We start from the raw sequence: 16,910 nt of genomic DNA on the forward strand, positions 1-16,910 counted from the left end.
ACGTGCTGGAAGGGTTCAATGCGGTGCAGGAAACCAACGGGGTTGCTCGCGCTCACGGTCGCCGGTGGATGTTTTAATTGTTGGGTTTTTGTTTTGTTTTTTTTGTAGAATATAATCGCAATTCTATATTATTATGTTCTGTCTGAGAAGAAGGACGAGGCTTACCTACAGTATGTTCTACATAAATAAAGTAATGGCTGCTAGATCTAATGAGTCCGGCTTATTCAAACATTAAACTCGCCATTTCTCACCTAAAAACAAGAGGACGATGCTCAAATAATCTGCAGAAAGATCTAAAATTAGCTAAATTTATATCCACTGAAAATTTCAAGGGCATCATAAAGAATGTGGTAAATGAGAAATGCACCTGCAGAAATTGGAGAAATGCAGTTTGTTTAGCTGCTATCTCTGTCAGATCTCTTTTTATAAAGAGATTATTTTATCTCAGTGGGACTTCCTGGTAAAATAAAGGCACAAAACACCCCAGGTTTTCTGCTGAAGTGTGACACTTGAGGTTGACTCTCTCCTTAGCTGAGGGTGCTGCTCTTAAAAAGATCAGTTTTCTTCATTAATCACCATAAACTCATCATGTTGCAGTTGGTACCTTAACTTTCTTTCCTTACTTTGGGCACTAAGGTCTTCTGTGCAACGATTCCTTAATCATAAGACTAAGATAAGGAGCAAAATGTGTTTTGTGCAGCCGGCCTCAGGGAAAACTGTAACCACTATTTATTTTTTCTTTAGCCACGATTGTAAAACATTATTTTCTCGAGCTCTCGGTGCAGCAGTGAAGGATTTACTGTCCGCATGGTTAACAGGAAGCATCTAAAAAGATGAAATGAAATCACCATTTCATGCCTCTTTAGTTGTCTAACCGCAGAAACTGGAAAATATGTAAATAAGAACAGCTGACTCTGAACTTTGGCTCTGTTAAAAAGAAAAGAAAGAAAGGCTGTGATGAACAGGTTTGTAGTTTTCCAGTGTTTCCTCCAAGCAGAGTCGCTTCAGCATGAATGCATATTGTTTTCACAGATTTCTCCAGTTCAGTGATCCGTGGAGACGCCCGAACATGCAACATCGAAAAGAGCCTGGTTTTATTTCTTTTTTTGTTCAGATTACGAAAATATTTGTTTAATCAAAACTGTGCCACTGTCACAAACATGATCACCGCAGCACCGACTGCAAACTGCTGGCATTCCCTCTGAGGCACAGCTCGTTGCACAAGATGTTTTTGGAGCTGCTGAGTATCACTTGGACGGAGATTATATCACATGATGATGTTTCCATTTGAATCAAACCAAGCGAAACCTGAGCAATTAGCATCTGTTTTTTTTTTTTGGGGGGACGTTGAAAACTGAGGGTGGAAAAGAAGGAAAAAGCAAACTGAGAAAAAATGGTAATTAAAAGTCCACACAGGAGAGCTCATATAGAAGTATACAAACAGGGACTAATTGTCAAATCAGTGCACCTCATGAATATGCAGCGTTGGAACTGATCCAGACAGACAGACAGAAAGAGACCCCCCCCCCCCCCCCCACCCACCCACCCAGTTTAACCTTGACAAGCTATTACAGCTCACTAAGGCAGAGCACATTCAAAATGTCCCGACTGTTTTTGCTTTTGTAAATGAAATTCAAAGTGTAGCAGAGTCTGGGGTGAGGAGGTTCGCGCGTTACTTCAGAGGGAAGAGAAGAAGAGGGAGGGAGGGTGGGGGTGGGGGGGGCAGGAGTACCGAGGAATGTGATGAGAAGAAAAAAACGGCCACATTCGACTGAGGGTAATTGGTTGATTTCTGCCTGGATGTAGAAGAGCGGCGAGGCTGGAGACAGACTGAGACGACACTGTGGCGGCAACAAGAAAAATACCGTTCACTCGACTTATTTATCTCTGCCGCTCCTCTGACAGTCCATATTCAGTGTGAACTCAGACGTGAGGAATAATCAATAGAATCAATTTATTTTTTACAATTTCAAGCTCATAGAAGAGGTTCTGCCCTGAGGTAGTTCATCTATTAGCAATAGAAACTAGTGCTGATGTGATTAGTTGATTAATCAATTAGTCAATCAACTGAAAATTCATTTAAAATGATTTTGAAAATCAGTTTGCAACGTCAACCATTCTTTGGTCCCTTTGGCTTTTCAAATGTGAAGATTTAGGGCTCCAGCTGCTTATTTTAATGATCAATTCATCTGCCAATTTTTATCTTGATTAATCAATAAATAGTTTGGTTTATTAAAACATCAGAATAAAGTCAAATACTGGTCATCAGGATTTCATAAAGTGAGATCAGGAAAAGCAGAAAATCATCAAATGTTTTGTATTTTTAACTTGAAAAATACAAAACGATTAATCAATTATTGATTTTTTTGTAGAGCACCTAATCAATTAATCAACTGATTTCCTCGGCTCTCGTTTCCTTATCATTTGGATCTTTGGTATTTGGCCTGTTGAAAGGACAAATAAAGTAACCTGAAGATATAAAATGTGAAATGGTGACTGACTTTCTTTCATTATTTTTTGACAGTTTATAAATCAAATGATTAAATTACATATTATTATTCAGAAATATTATGAATAGATTATCAGATAATGAAGATAATAATAGAGATAATAATTAACAATCACTGTGAACTGGTTGTATCACTAAACCTTTAAGCTCTTAATTCTTTTAATTATCAGATGAAAACCTCAAATTGAATCTATTATTAGTGGAGAAATAAATCTGAAAAAACCTGCCTGAGTTTTTCCCTCGTGGAAACCTGTTTCATCTCTGTGGGTGTGAAACTGTCCTGTCACATGATCTGCCAAAGGATTTCTAGGACGGTGAAGACGGACTCGTTTTGTGGGCGTGTTTGAGTGAAGGTGAGGAAAATGGAAAATGCAGAGGAAGGAATGAGGGTGAGAAAAGTGGCAGAGCGCTGTAGCTACCTCTTCCTGGCGAGTGCTGGCGTGCCCCACGGCGAGGGCAGCGAGGTCTCATGAGTCAGGCAGGGAGGCACCTGCTCCGCACGACTGCATGGCAGCACACACGCACACACGCGCACACACACACACACACACACACACACACACACACAGAAAGCCACAATCAAAGACAAGCATGCACACACACACGCACACGCACACATGCAGCCGTGCAGATGGACCAGACCGAGGATGAACAGCCAGAGGTTAGAGGACGAAAAAAGAGAAAAGAAGAGAAGAAGAGAAGAAGCTGTTAGTGGAAAGCTGACAGAGGAAACAGGATCAGAGCTACAGCTGGAGCACATGCATGACGCCAGCTACACCTGCACATGAGCTGCGCAGGTAGCGCTGTCATAGCGACCGAGGCAGGAGTCTGATACCTTCAGCTAAATGCAGACTGCTTTCGACTGTGACCTCCAGGTGGTGCACACATGCACAGAAGAAGAAATGGGGTAAAGAGGATTGTAACCGATTAAACTGCAGTCAACAGGCCCAGACAGTGAGAGCAGCATCTGAACAACCCGCCTTAAAACACCATTTATTTGTTTTTTCTTGTTTCCTTTGGCATCACAGTTGTAATTAATTTCTGATTATTTATCATTTGAACTGATTTCATACTTTCTGGCATCATGACAACACTGTCAGGCTGAGCCACAGCCACAGCCAACCTCTTTATTAAACTTTTTCACTCACCAGCATCTCTGTTTGCTTTTACATAGTAAATCCTCAGCATGTCAGTGTCAGTCTTCAGTGTAGCTGAATGTGATGTTGATGTAAGATGCAGCAAATTAACTTTAAAGGTCCCATCCAGTGTAAAGGTCTGTGTCCATGTGTAGTGTGATTATAGATCAGCTCTAGCTTCTATATTAATACTGTGAAAGTATCAAAGCCTCAGTCCACAGAGAAATGCACACAGCCTGTATTCAGAAACTGAGCCTTAAAACGAGCCGTCAGGACTTCTGGAACTTTGTGATGTCACAACAAAGCAGTCACCAAGCCCCGCCCACCTGGACCCACCATCCAAACCTTGCAGGATTTGGTTGGTTGTTTGTTTTTTGAGTGTTTTTTCCTGAAATCTGCTATATTTTTATTGGATCACTCAGAAAACAGTCAGCCAATCAGAGGAGACGCTCAGAACCTCCTCTCTTCTGATTGGCTCACCGACCTGTTGTTACTAGAGCTGCAGAGAGAAGCCTGAGAGAGGAGATGTAAAACTACACTGAGATGGTTTTTGGTTCTTAAAACCACAAATATATCTTCTTATGGATCAACACTTCAAAATCAAACACAGAAGAAGAAATAAATATTGGACTTTTAATCTACAGTAATAAAGAAGCAGAACTTAAACAATCAGCACAGATTTAAGATATGACCATCTCCCCTTTGCTTCATTATTTCTACTTGAGTTCAGTTTTTTAGGTCACTTGAGTTTGTACAGCAGTGTTGACGTTGTTGTTGTTCTGACAATAATCCCCCTTAAGGCTCAATAATTTGGACCCTGAATCTTAAATAAAAATTAAAAAATTAAAAAACGTTGATAGGAGTTCATTTAAGATTCAAACGAGGCCAAAAGAAACACGACGGTCCCTCATGGGGAGGAAGAGAAATTAACTGAAGGCTTTTATTATATGTATAAAAAAATAAATAAATAAAACGTGAGAAATGAACATGTGGTTTCAATCTGCCGAAAGGCTCCGTGACTCAGAGCCCACGGCCCACAGTCACATCGTAATTCTTTACACGGCCACAAAAACTCTCTCTAAACTGTTCACTTGTTACACAGTGAATCAATAACTCGTTGACAACATGTTGACAGGAATGCCTCATCCGTATTCATGTGCGAGCTACATGCAGAGAGACGACCCTTCAAGCCTGATTTATGGTGTAATGTACACACTGCTGCACATTCCTACACGCCACTGGCGGGCTCTCACCTCACACGGACCCCCAAACAGTGTATATAACAATTATTTGAATGCCATTATTAAATATCACACTGCAATGCCCGGGTTGCGTAACGCGCTCACCTGTCAAAAGAGTCGGTGGCCATCTTGTACAGGTAGATGAAGAGCTTGCTGCAGTGTTTGAGCGTGGGGCAGACGCTGTCTCCGGCGCAGCCTCCGGGGGCGGCCTCGTCCTCCAGCAGCCTCTGGAAGGGCTGAGCGTTGGAGGGGAACACGGCCGTGGGACCAAGCTTCTTGGTGTCCGAGAAACAGCCCAGCAGTCTGGTGACAAGGAAGCAGTTAACATCAAGAAAGTCTGTTTCTTTTGAGGTTTGTTTTTCAAAATAAAACCACAATTAAAGAAACCACATAATACTACCATCAGAAAGAATACAAAGGATTCGCCGTCTAAATTCTGTCTTTCTTTGAACTGAAATACAAAACACATCAAATAGGAAGCACCACAGTCATTTCAGCGGTTCTTCATACATTATCCTGCTTCCACATTTACATATTCTGTAACTCCATTATTATTCCACTACATCTTATTTGTAAACTATTTGTGTACTAGGTTTTTTCCTGGGCTTTCAGTCATATCTTAGTCGCCAGGGAGACGGTTCAGTCGTTACTGTTTGAAGTAAGAAACTTTAGATACTACACAAACTCCATCTGCTGATGAAGGCCTTAAGATGTGACTGAAAGCTGCAGAAGAAATCCAGTAAGTGGACCTTCAGTTGAGTTTTTCCACGATTAAAAAAACGTTCCTTCAAGGTCACATAGTTCCCAATGTAGGTTCTGCAAATGTTTTTACGAGGAAGGAAATGCATCAGTCCTCAATGTAAACATGCACCAGAGGTAGTGTGAACGTTTTCATTAATAATTCATCTCTCCATCCAGAAAACGAAGGACAAAACCAAAATCCTTCCACATGAAAAGCAAATATGGCGATTCGCAGGGGGGGGCGGGCCAGATTTGCGGAGGATTAAGAAACACAGATGTTCCTTGAGCTCGTGATTAACAGAAGCGGGAACGGGCCTCACCTCACAGCGTCCGCCAGCTTCTCGAACTGGATCTCTGTGCGGAAGAAGTGCGAGTTGGCGGGCTCGTAGCGCATGGCGGCGGTGAGCGTGCAGAACACCGTGTGCAGGAGCTCGAACACCTGGTTCTGGTTGACGCGCTCCCAGCCGTGGCGCGGCGGCTGGCACAGCGAGCGCTCCATGGCCACCAGCAGGGAGGTGACGTAGACGAAGCCGCCCACCTTGCGGAACACCGTCCGGGTGCGGTGACTCTCGCGCAACACTGCCAGCAAAGCCTGGAAGGAAGGAAAGGAGAGAGGACAGAAACATCATTTCATTTTCCTGACGTTTCCACATTTAATCTTCTTCATTTCAGAAAAATAATGAGCTCTTTACAAAGAAACAAAACACATTTAGTGGCGGGAAATTACTTATTTTTTTTATATCTCCCCCAAAGGTGCATCAGCTGTCGCATCATTTATTCTGAAGATGTCACACATGCTGTTTCACTTCCGCTGCATCATTTTAACTCACTTTATTTCACGTACTTTTTGTCACTCAATTATTCTTTCCAGTGTTGAGTTTTCATGTCATTCGTTGTTTTGGTTTTTTTTCCACCTCATTCAGTCATGTCTCCATTCATCAACTCATTTCCTTCTCCTTCTTCTTTGCGGTGAGGCATATTTATGAGTCCCTGGGGTTTCTTTGGCTCACCGCACCGACTGGATTTTTTTTTTTCCCTCCTACATTTTTCTACAAGTTTTATGTTTCGCATTCGCAAGTAACCTAAACCGAAAACATCAAACTCTAACCTAGATATGGGTTTGGGGACCTAAAAACAGCCTGAGAGCAGAGGATGACGGTGACAGGGGCAGGATTTTAATTAGCAACTGAAAAGCGGAGACAACGTCGGGGCTCGGCGACAGATGAAGCTTCTGAATGACACAGGTGAAGTGAAGTGAAGTGAAGTGAAGCGAAGCGTCGGCACACGTCAGTGAGAGCAGAGCTTGGTATCACCGGAGACTCCTTCATTACCATCGTGCCACCAACACAGTGGCTGGGAACGTTTTCACCTTGTGTTTGTGTGTCTGTGTCATCACTGCAAAATGTGCCCCTGCTTTAAGGACAGGTGTTTATTTGATCTGTTTGACTGTGAACAGACACTTTCCAGGTGTGTAGCTGAGATCAAAGTGAAGGTTGAACTGGGAGACGGGTGCGTTCCGACTCCTGACGACTGAATGCTCCGAAGTTGTTGGGATTATAGGACAAAAACATAAACTAATAAACGTTATTATTTCTGAACATGTGCGTAAGACACCTGTTTGTTCCAGAGAACTAACATGAGAGAATATAACAAGAACACTGGTACGCTCAGTAGCAGTGCTAATGCTACTTACAGCGCATCATTGACTATTATATCATCATTAACTCCATATCCCACAAATAAAAAAGCAGTAGAATTAAAGCAATATCTCATTTACACAGTGTAATTCACCACAGTCTTAACTCATCCAAAACAATTTTGCAGTGGCAGCGGAAATTAAATAAAACTTCATTCAGGAAAAATGAGAAACTATTTTATTTAATTTTATTCTTTTATATAATTTAGGCGAAAACACAATTTAAGATGCCAGTTTGAGACGCTATAAGATACTGTAAAATGACATAATGTGCGAGTCTGCTCAGATTCTGCCGTTACACTTGTATTGTGCTGGAAGTCAACGAGCAGAAATCCTTTTATTTTTGTGAGATTTGTGATGATTCCTCAGGTATTTGATTCACCTGAAGAGTGAAACAGAGACCTGCCAGGACTCAAAACTTTAGATTTAGATTATTTTATTAACAACAAAAAAATTAACTTCCACACTCAGGATTCTCATCTAATCATGCATAAAACTGATGGTTTTATCGACAACAAGATTTTAACCCACTTCTGCAAGTGAAGAGAAGTAAAAACAGTGATTCGTTGCACCACTGATGCAGCTGTTTCCTGCTGCATTACAATACTGTCAGACTCAGCACAGCATTTTCTTTTTGTTTTTTAAACCAATCACAGGATGTCTCCAACTTCCTGTCCTCCAAGCTGGGAAATTACCCCCCCCCCGAGAGATTACAGGGTTAAATGTTCACTTTCACAAAGCTAATCAGCTTAATATTGAGATCTATTTGTGTTACTGTCAGTGGTGCATAAACTCCAATGAAGAGCCAGGAAAAAACGATTTTAATGTTGAACTGTATTTTATACAAGGTCTTTGCAGTCTGCTTTTTTTTTTTTTTTTTTGAGGGTTATAATTAAAATCCCTGATTAGTGAAATAGGAGCAAAATGCTGACGGGTTAATCCAGCCGGAGCCTTCAGAAGGCGTGAGAATTACCTCGTCTGATGGAGAGGAATTTCAAAATGCAATTATGTTTCAGAAAACGAGCCGCCATCCTCTCATCCTCTCTCTCTGTGTGTGTGTGTGTGTGTGTGTGTGTGTGTGTGTGTGTGTGCATATGCCTTTATGTGCACCCAACGCTCAGTAACCCTGGTCTGAAGCAATTACCATATGCAGGGCTTCAAATGTATATTGATTTTGAAATTGCAGACTTTCTTTTCCTCACTAGAACTGAAGGTTTGCGTTGGTGCCGACGGCCTCTCGCCAAGAGCTTCTCTTAACTCACACGTACGAGGGTTATTTTGTACAAAACAAAAAGCAGTGACGAGAGTATGTTGGAAAATGTGCAGCTGTATGTTTATAAAAACTTTGCCTTTAAGATACGATGAGAATAAAACAGTAAAAATACATATATTTAAAAATGAAAAGTAATACTAAAAACTTTAAAGTATTAAATCTCCTGCCAGCAAACAACACACTGAGATAAAGACAATGAACAGAAAACACTGAAATAATCCTCTTTACGTGTAAGGAAGAGACCGTCTCTGTGTGTGTGTGTGTGTGTGTGTGTGTGTGTGTGTGTGTGTTGTTACCCTCAATATGTCCGTCTTCAGCTGCAGTTCACTGGACGGCGCAGAGTGCATGAGGCCCAGCAGCGTCCCCATGTCGTCGTCACCGCTTGGCGACAGTACGAGCTGCTGGATGATGAGCAGGGCGTGTTCCCGACACTGACGGTACTTCACGATGTTGTGGACGCAGCGGGCGCCGCCGAACTCCCGGAAAAGGGCTTCGAGGTGGAGAGAGAGAGGGAGAGAGGGAGAAATGTCATCTCAAAGTTTTGGACTGAGCATTTGTGACAGTGTGTGTCAGAAAGCGTTTTAGATTTAAATGTTGAATGGTTTATTCTCCACAGCACAGCTAAACACACGACATCCATCAATCTCATCCCGGTCGCTCTGATTGTTCAGTGTATTTATCTTGGCCTGAAACCGATCACCAGTTTCATTACGATTCCTTCTTGGAACGGATGTGAGGAAGTCCACAACACGAACATCATTAGACAGAAAAGCAGCAAATTAAAACCAGTTTGTTCAAGTCATTTATCAAGATAAAATAACAATTGATCAAAAATCAGTTATTTGACCAATAGTTTCACACATATATTTAGTCATTTATTATCAAATCATACCCAGTATAAACAGTGTAGAAGTCTATTTATGTTTTGATATGTTGGTTGTTTTTGGTGTATCTCTGGTTCTCTAGTGAAACATAAATCCAAGCTGACGGCAGCTGCAAACCTTTTCAGAGCCACGTCTCGAACCTACAGACGGTTCGTGTTTAATCTCTAAAGGTCGGATTCTTACAGAGGAGCGGTGTGACTTTAAGATGAAATACTGCCGCTCCACTGTTTCAGTCCCGAGGTCAGACTGAAGAAACCTTTCACTGTCAGGAATACTCTTCAAGTTCACCCTCTGTATAGAGTTACTGTCCCATAATGTTGTTGGTTTTGATTCTTAATATCCTGTTACTACTTATTGTGAACTGTTGAAAACGATGATGAGGTTCTGGTTTGATTTTCGCCTGCGCTCCTCCGTCAGCCGTTGCGTGGCGCTCTGGTGGGCGGATGCTTCTTTTAGACCGTTCTTGTGATTTTGGTGACGCACTGAATCTTTTTATTTTATCTTTTTCTACTCGTTGGCGCTCGTTTCAAGTCTCTTCAGATAAGAGACGGACGATCGACGTGCCGGGAGTGGAGAGCTACAAATATCACACACATCAGCATGAGAGAGAGAGAGAGAGAGAGAGAGAGAGAGAGAGAGAGAGATGAAGAGAGAGAAGGAGATGACCGAGGAGACGAAGAGGAGAGAGAGAAAGAAGAGAGAGGGATGAGAGAGAGGGAGAGAGAGAGAGAGGAGAGATGAGAGAGAGAGGGAGCAGAGACCCACCGAGAGGAGAGAAGAGGGAGAGAGAAAAAGAGAGCAGAGAGATGGAAGAGACGATGAGAGAGAGAGAAGAGTCATCCCATGCAAGGATCGAGGAGAGCTGTGAGCCGTAACAGTGTGCCCAGCCTGTTGGACGTCTCTTGATGCCCACTCATTCATCATCCCATCACACACCACAGGCACACACACACACACACACACACACACACACACACACACACACACACACACACACACACACACACAGACAGAGGGTGGGACTGGGTGATGTGATGGGATGGGATGAGGGAGGTTTAAGCAAATGTAATAAGATGCTTTATTGATCCCCGGAGGAAAAGTCTCTTTCCTCTCCAGCTGGACGGAGAGGTCAGAGGTCAAGAACCAGCAGCCGTGGTGACGGTGGAGATTCAGTGTTTTTGCTCAAGGACACAAATCAGCACAAATCTTTTTTTTTTTTTTTTGGGGCTGAATTAAATCACCACATTGAGTGATTTCACCCTTTTTAGCGTCATCAGCATTCAAGGTCAAACAAATAATTAAACCATGAAAGTTTACATGTCATCAGTTGTTATAAAGGAACTGGTAACGCCGGTCTGTCACTGATCCTGATCCCGCCCAACATCCTGCACAGCCCGAAACAAGTCACCTGCAGCAGTATGTCCAACGAGTTACAGGGTGTGTGTGTGTGTGTGTGTGTGTGTGTGTGTGTTTACCTGCATTGGTGTTGGTGGTGTTGGAGCCATGCAGGAGCACAGTGAGGGTCTCCATCACCAGCCAGGCCAGCTGCTTCTGCTCCTCTGCCACTGTGTTGTTTTTACAGTCGGCTGCAGACGGAGAGGAAACACAGGGAAGAGTCATGATTTCATTACAGACACACAGTAAGTGTATCATACTAACTATGTAATAAAAAAAAAACTCAATAACACAATGAGAAAACTGAATTTAATCTTCTGACACCTGCATTTCAGGTCAGACGAGTAGTTCTGCTTTTCTTTAAGTCTTGGATTTTATATTGTACGGACTTCTGTCGTGCGCTCAGTCGTCACAGGATGCTGCGGATTCGACATCTTCTTGTGTATTTACCGATCTATAAGATTAACTTATTGGTGATTGCTCTGTTTTACCTTAAGTACCAGCTGTTTACATGATTCCAATCTGAGAATATAATGATCCTTAAAGAGTAACTTAACACCAGCTGAACAAAACCTTCATTAGAACTTCTGACCTCCCTGCAGCGATGCGGAGCGCAGTCCAGGAAGTGTCAGTGTATTTACCGCGACATGACACTGTTGGATTCAGGTGCAACACACCCGCTGTTCAGTTTTTCTTTCAGCTTTCATTACCGATCGCTGATCTGGAAGAATTCACAACATTAAATTCACATCTCGTGTTCGGTCATTTGCCTAAATTCCTTCAGGACCGTTTTTTACGAGTGATTCCGCTTCCTGGTCCGACTGTGGTGCGGTTCGAGAGACGCTGTTACGAATACGATGGAGGAGGTGTGATCAGCTCTGCAGACGTCACAGCTCATTTTCAGTAATCGCAAATATACAGGGGAAAAAAAAAAGAGAAGCTCCTCACCTTGGTCGTTGTTGTGTGGTTGCTGTTGCGTGGCCGGGTCTTTGAGCAAGGCGGCGTACTTGTGCAGCAGGTTGACCAGCACCTCCAGCAGGCCGACCTCCCTCAGCACGTCGCTGAACACCGGGTCGTGCCTGGCCAGCTTCAGCAGCGTCCGGACGGCGGTGATGCTGCAGGCGTGCGACGTGCTCGACTTGAGCAGCACGCTGACGCTGAACAGCTCCTTGCACGGCACGTAGTTGAGACTGAAGACCACGAACTCCAGCAGCTCGAAGTACTTGGCCTGGGCCTCGGGCAGCTTGGCCACACGGTCCGCAAACTGCGACAGGGTGTGCTGCGACTCCAGGATGAAGTAGTTGGCCGGCTCCGCTGCGTAGATGTTTCCGATGGCGTCCAGCAGCATGCACGCCAGGCGGCTTGTTTTAGCCCGCAGGAAGGCGTTCTGGAGCACCGCGAAGGCCTGGATGTTACGCACCGTGTGGCCTGGAAGAAAAGAGATGACATGGTTATAACAAAACAAACGACTGATGAATGACTCATCAAAATGTTACGATAAGTGCGGATAATGTCTATGTATGTTACATCTATATCATGGTCATTTTATTGGCAGGTCATCAAACTGTAGGTAACCATAGCAACAATACGCAATACGTGATCGCAGCATCCCTACTACCCATTGTTTAAAATGTGCAGAATAATTCACGGTCTTGTTGTTACTCCATTACTGGTTTTATTTGTCTTTCGTTGGTCGTTACTAAAAATGAAAATCACATCACTCCGCACAAGGGAACTTTAGTTTTTATCCACCAAAAAATTTACTTTTTGACCGGGTTTTTTAACCCTATCCTGAAATCTGTCGTTCTAACTGCTAATTTACATGTGATTTTCACACAGTCCACGACACTGGTAATGACCAGCTCCTTCATCATGATCCCCTCCGTCTCTGTCACTCATGTCTTTGACTGTATAAAGATAAACGTCGACAGTCTCCAGTTGAATCAGTAATAAAACATCAAGGGAGAAAAACCCTGATTTGACGTCAATCAAATAAATGTGTTTGACTCAGAGACTCACACACACACACACAGACACACACACACACACACACACACACACACACCCACACACACAGACACACACACACGGAGGAACAGTGACAATGAAATGTGTCGTCACACATACAGCCGTTAAGTGGACGTGGCAGGCTAATTAGGCGTGTAAGCCGACCCTCGCACCATGATGGCTTCTGGTAATGACTCTGCACACAGCTGGAGCTGACATTAGGTGTGTGTGTGTGTGTGTGTGTGTGTGTGTGTGTGTGTGTGTGTGTGTGTGTGTGCGGTCTAACAGGCGGTAGAGCTCGGTGAGGAGGTTCGTTAGCTGACTGATTTCTGTGTTTGCGTCTGTGCGTGCTGTTGACAGGGAGAAGGGAAGGCGGTGTTTTCTGCAGGGGTGGAGGTGACGAGGTTGTAACACGGCACAGCCACTAGACGTGTTACAATCTGTCACACAGAGACATTTCATCATGCGTGTCCTCTCCTAAAGCCCGAAGAGTGAACACAATGAAACAACATCGAACGTAATATTTCAAATCACTCGGGGTTAAAATAAATTAGCAAGTAAATAAATAAGTAGGAAATAAAGGCACAAAATTAAAAAAAAATGGATAAATGAGTAAATGAATGAAAATGAATGGTGGAATATTTAGAGTATATAAAAAATAATTAATTAATATAATCATAAAACTTTATTGTGTGCTTTCTAATGCATCATGACAACACCCACAAAACATTATAGAGATAATAATAAGTACAAACATCTTATGAGCTTTTCTGCTTCACTAAGCAGTATGATCACAGTGCACCAGCAGTTTCTATAATAAGAAAAGCTCGTAATGCACCCTAATTAAAAGATGTTTGTATTTTACAGTCATGCAAAGATGTTTATTTACCAACAGGAAACAGATTTAGTGCTAAAGTAAGAAAGTACCATTTTTAAAACTAGAATCTTTTAAACATGTTTGATATTAGAAGCAGAACTGATTCTTCTCCCAGTTTGAAGCCGTTTTATTCACTTTTATCTTCGCTAATGAGTTTTCTCTCTTCGCTCTTTGTTGTGGGAGTATTTGCTTTTTCCATGTGTGTTCTGTAAACTTTTTAGTGGGTACCGTTTTGAGCGGGAGCAAACACGCAGGCCCCGAGACGATTCTCCGAACCGCTAAAGCATCTCTGGACTCCAAAGAGCCCATTTGTATGCGGGAGGCTTCAGGCATTCGTCTCCAGCAGCGTGACAGGCGGCGGAGTTGCCATGGTGTCTGTCAACAGGTTAAGCTTTCTGGGATCAGCCAAGCATCAAAGTCATTGCAAGGATTAAGATGTGACGGCGAGATCCGGCGGCTGGAGACTTTTCCACGTGTAATTCCTCTCTTGTTTCAGGGCTTTGGGCGAATGGAGCCGGTGGTGGTCTAAAGACTTAAGACGCAGGCCTGTGATCAGGAATCACCGGTTCGTATCGCGGATAGGAGGGAGGGAACATCTTTACTCCATCAACATTTAACGTCAACGTGTCCTCGATTCCTTCTTTGCATGGGGAGTTTAGCAGAGAGCTGCATTGTTTCCAAAGTTCTGTGCGCTGCTCTTCCCTTTGGGTGTTTGTTCACCCGTTAAATCTTACAACAAAAAGACACCACCTCTATTTGACAGATTTATCACCTCATGTCTCCTCATTCACCCTGCTGTGATATATCTGCATTATTTAGCATAAACAGAAAAGGACAGCTACAGTTTTATTTTATTTATTTATTTGTTTATTTTTAAATCTGAAAGGCAAATCGGAAGGTCAGTGGTTTGATTCTCGGCTGCTCCAGTCCACATGTCCTCGGGCAAAATACTCCAACAAACAAACTGTGACGTCAGTGTGTGTGTGTGTGTGTGTGTGTGTGTGTGTGTGTGTGTGTGTGTGTGTGTGTGCGTTTGCATATGGTAGAAAACCATGCTGTGAATGTGTGCGTGAACGGGTGAATGTGGCTCGTAGCGTGAAGCGCTCCGATTGGTCGGTGAGACTAGAAAAGTGCGCTATAAGTGCAGTGCATTTAAAGTTCGTCCTGACTTCCTCCAGCTGGATATGAATCTTTAAAAACAAATATACCACCAATATAGACTTCTGTTTACAAAAAACTCAAACAGGAAGTAAATTTTGTCATGGAATATTTTCAGCCAAACATTTAGAGTGTCAGTGAGTCTTTGCAGCTGCAGGTTGTTGTATGTGGGGTTGATTTAAAAATAAGTTAAAGTGTTTGTGTTCCCCAGAAAGAGGAAACACGACACTCAGAGCGACGGTGTGGCTCGTTGATGAGGAATAAGATTGTGTTTTACTTTCTGCATCCACCACTTTGCTACAAGGACACCGACTGCGCATGAGCTGGAAAACAAACATGGACGGTCTACAGCTCGTCTTTAACAAAGCAGAGATCAGTTGGTGTTGCAATAATAGAAATATGGCATAACAGGAAACCTTATCCCGTAAATTAATAATCAGGTGTAATGAAATAAGTCTCAGTTTAAAACCGTGTTAGCAGCCATTAAAAAAAAAAAACAAATTCAGCATTAACGCACCTTTCCCAGAAGGCTGCGGGAGAACGAAGCCAGGCAGCAGGAAGGGGGCGCCGGTCGTCAGGCCGGCAGGTTTCAGCTCCGTCACCCCGTATGTGGTCAGACAGGTGACCAGGTTGACCAGGTCCTTCAGCGCATCCTTCGATTCGTCCTCCTTGGCCTGTTCCAGTCTGGATACAGAGACAGATGCTTGTGTGAATGTACATATAAAACTACGTGAGCTGCGAGCTGGGGGTGAAGAGCGCCGCCGTACCTGAGCATGAGGTCGCAGAGGAAGGCGTAACCCTGGCACATTCGGAAGTCGTCCAGCAGCGTCTGCGACACGTCGCTGGAGTCTTTGAGGAAGCAGGAGAGGCCGGCGAACATCTCGACTATCTCCAGTGGGGAGAGATCATCCGACTGCTGCATGTTCTGAACACATGTGGCCAGGCACTCCTTCTCTGTGGATGGAGGAGGCGGCGGGAGACGGGGGTTAGAGGTAAAGAAAGAGACGACTTGATGTGACAAATGATTAGAAATAAGCTGAAAGGAACTCGTTACTATTAAAGGAAGAAACAGCAACTCAACTGCATGATGAAAGCTGGAGAATCACGTTTTACGTTATCATTTGAAAACCCTGTTTCATGCTCTAGGTTTTCTATCATCATGGTTTTAGTTGAAGAAAAAGAATCAGCATTGGGTGGAAAAGTTTCCATTCTCCTTCGTACACGTTTGCTCCTCTCTCTATCAGCGCTGCAGGTGGAGCAGCAGCTGCACCTCCTTCAAGTTTGCAGTAGACACAGGATCTTAATGACACACCGCAAAAGCTTGTCTGTCTTGTGTCAGCGCGTCTTTCTCTACCGCCTGCTCTCGTCTCTAAAACTAATGCACAATAAGCTGCAAGAAGATTTTACGAGCTGCTTATCTGGAGTTAAACAAACATTTAACACGTCCACGGCAAAGTGTTTGGCGATAGTGATGAATTCTGCTCGTGTTAAACATTTAAACATGAAAGGAAACTTTATTTAATTTAAATAACTGAACTGATGAACTCATTAAAAGCTCTGCTTCAAAGTAAAAGTACTTTATAGAAACGGAGCGGCGTCAAAAGTAAGATATTCGTAAAAAGTCATGGGAGGTTTTTTTTTTTTTGCATGCAATTCCTATAGATTGAAGTTTAAAGCTCCTGTATTTGGATGTCTGGATCTTGGGCGGGCGAATGAACACGACTGATCCTAGTGCGACCACAATGAAACCATCCGGCCAACACATCCTGCGCATCTGTATTTACCATGTATGTATTTGACCACGTTGACGCTGAGGCCGTGTCGGGAGATGGTGGTGAGCACCTCCCCGGCGCTCCTCCTCCAGGGCAGGTTGTGGGGGGGGCACCAGGAGGTGATGGCACTGAACAGGAGCTGCAGGTCGTCCTTTTGAGCCAGCTCCTCCGCCGGAGACACGAAGGTGCACAGCTTCACCAGGATCTGCAAAGAGTGGAGA

General features: G+C 43.4%; 1 protein-coding gene across 1 annotated transcript in view; it reads right to left on the bottom strand.

Annotated features, from left to right (window-relative positions):
- wdfy3 (WD repeat and FYVE domain containing 3) overlaps positions 1 to 16,910 on the bottom strand; it is a 95,099-nt gene that overhangs the window by 46,668 nt on the left and 31,521 nt on the right. The window contains exons 7-15 of the mRNA XM_022753753.1: positions 16,702 to 16,894; positions 15,685 to 15,871; positions 15,435 to 15,601; positions 11,824 to 12,303; positions 10,956 to 11,066; positions 8,893 to 9,086; positions 5,948 to 6,219; positions 4,992 to 5,189; positions 2,929 to 3,012 (exon numbers count right to left, since the gene is read on the bottom strand). Of these exons, the coding sequence (XP_022609474.1) occupies positions 2,929 to 3,012; positions 4,992 to 5,189; positions 5,948 to 6,219; positions 8,893 to 9,086; positions 10,956 to 11,066; positions 11,824 to 12,303; positions 15,435 to 15,601; positions 15,685 to 15,871; positions 16,702 to 16,894 (1,886 nt within the window). The remainder of the gene's footprint in view (positions 1 to 2,928; positions 3,013 to 4,991; positions 5,190 to 5,947; positions 6,220 to 8,892; positions 9,087 to 10,955; positions 11,067 to 11,823; positions 12,304 to 15,434; positions 15,602 to 15,684; positions 15,872 to 16,701; positions 16,895 to 16,910) is intronic.

This window comes from Seriola dumerili, unplaced genomic scaffold, assembly GCF_002260705.1.
Source record: "Seriola dumerili isolate Sdu_G_001 unplaced genomic scaffold, Sdu_1.0 BDQW01000193.1, whole genome shotgun sequence".
Classification (NCBI taxonomy): Eukaryota; Metazoa; Chordata; class Actinopteri; order Carangiformes; family Carangidae; genus Seriola; species Seriola dumerili.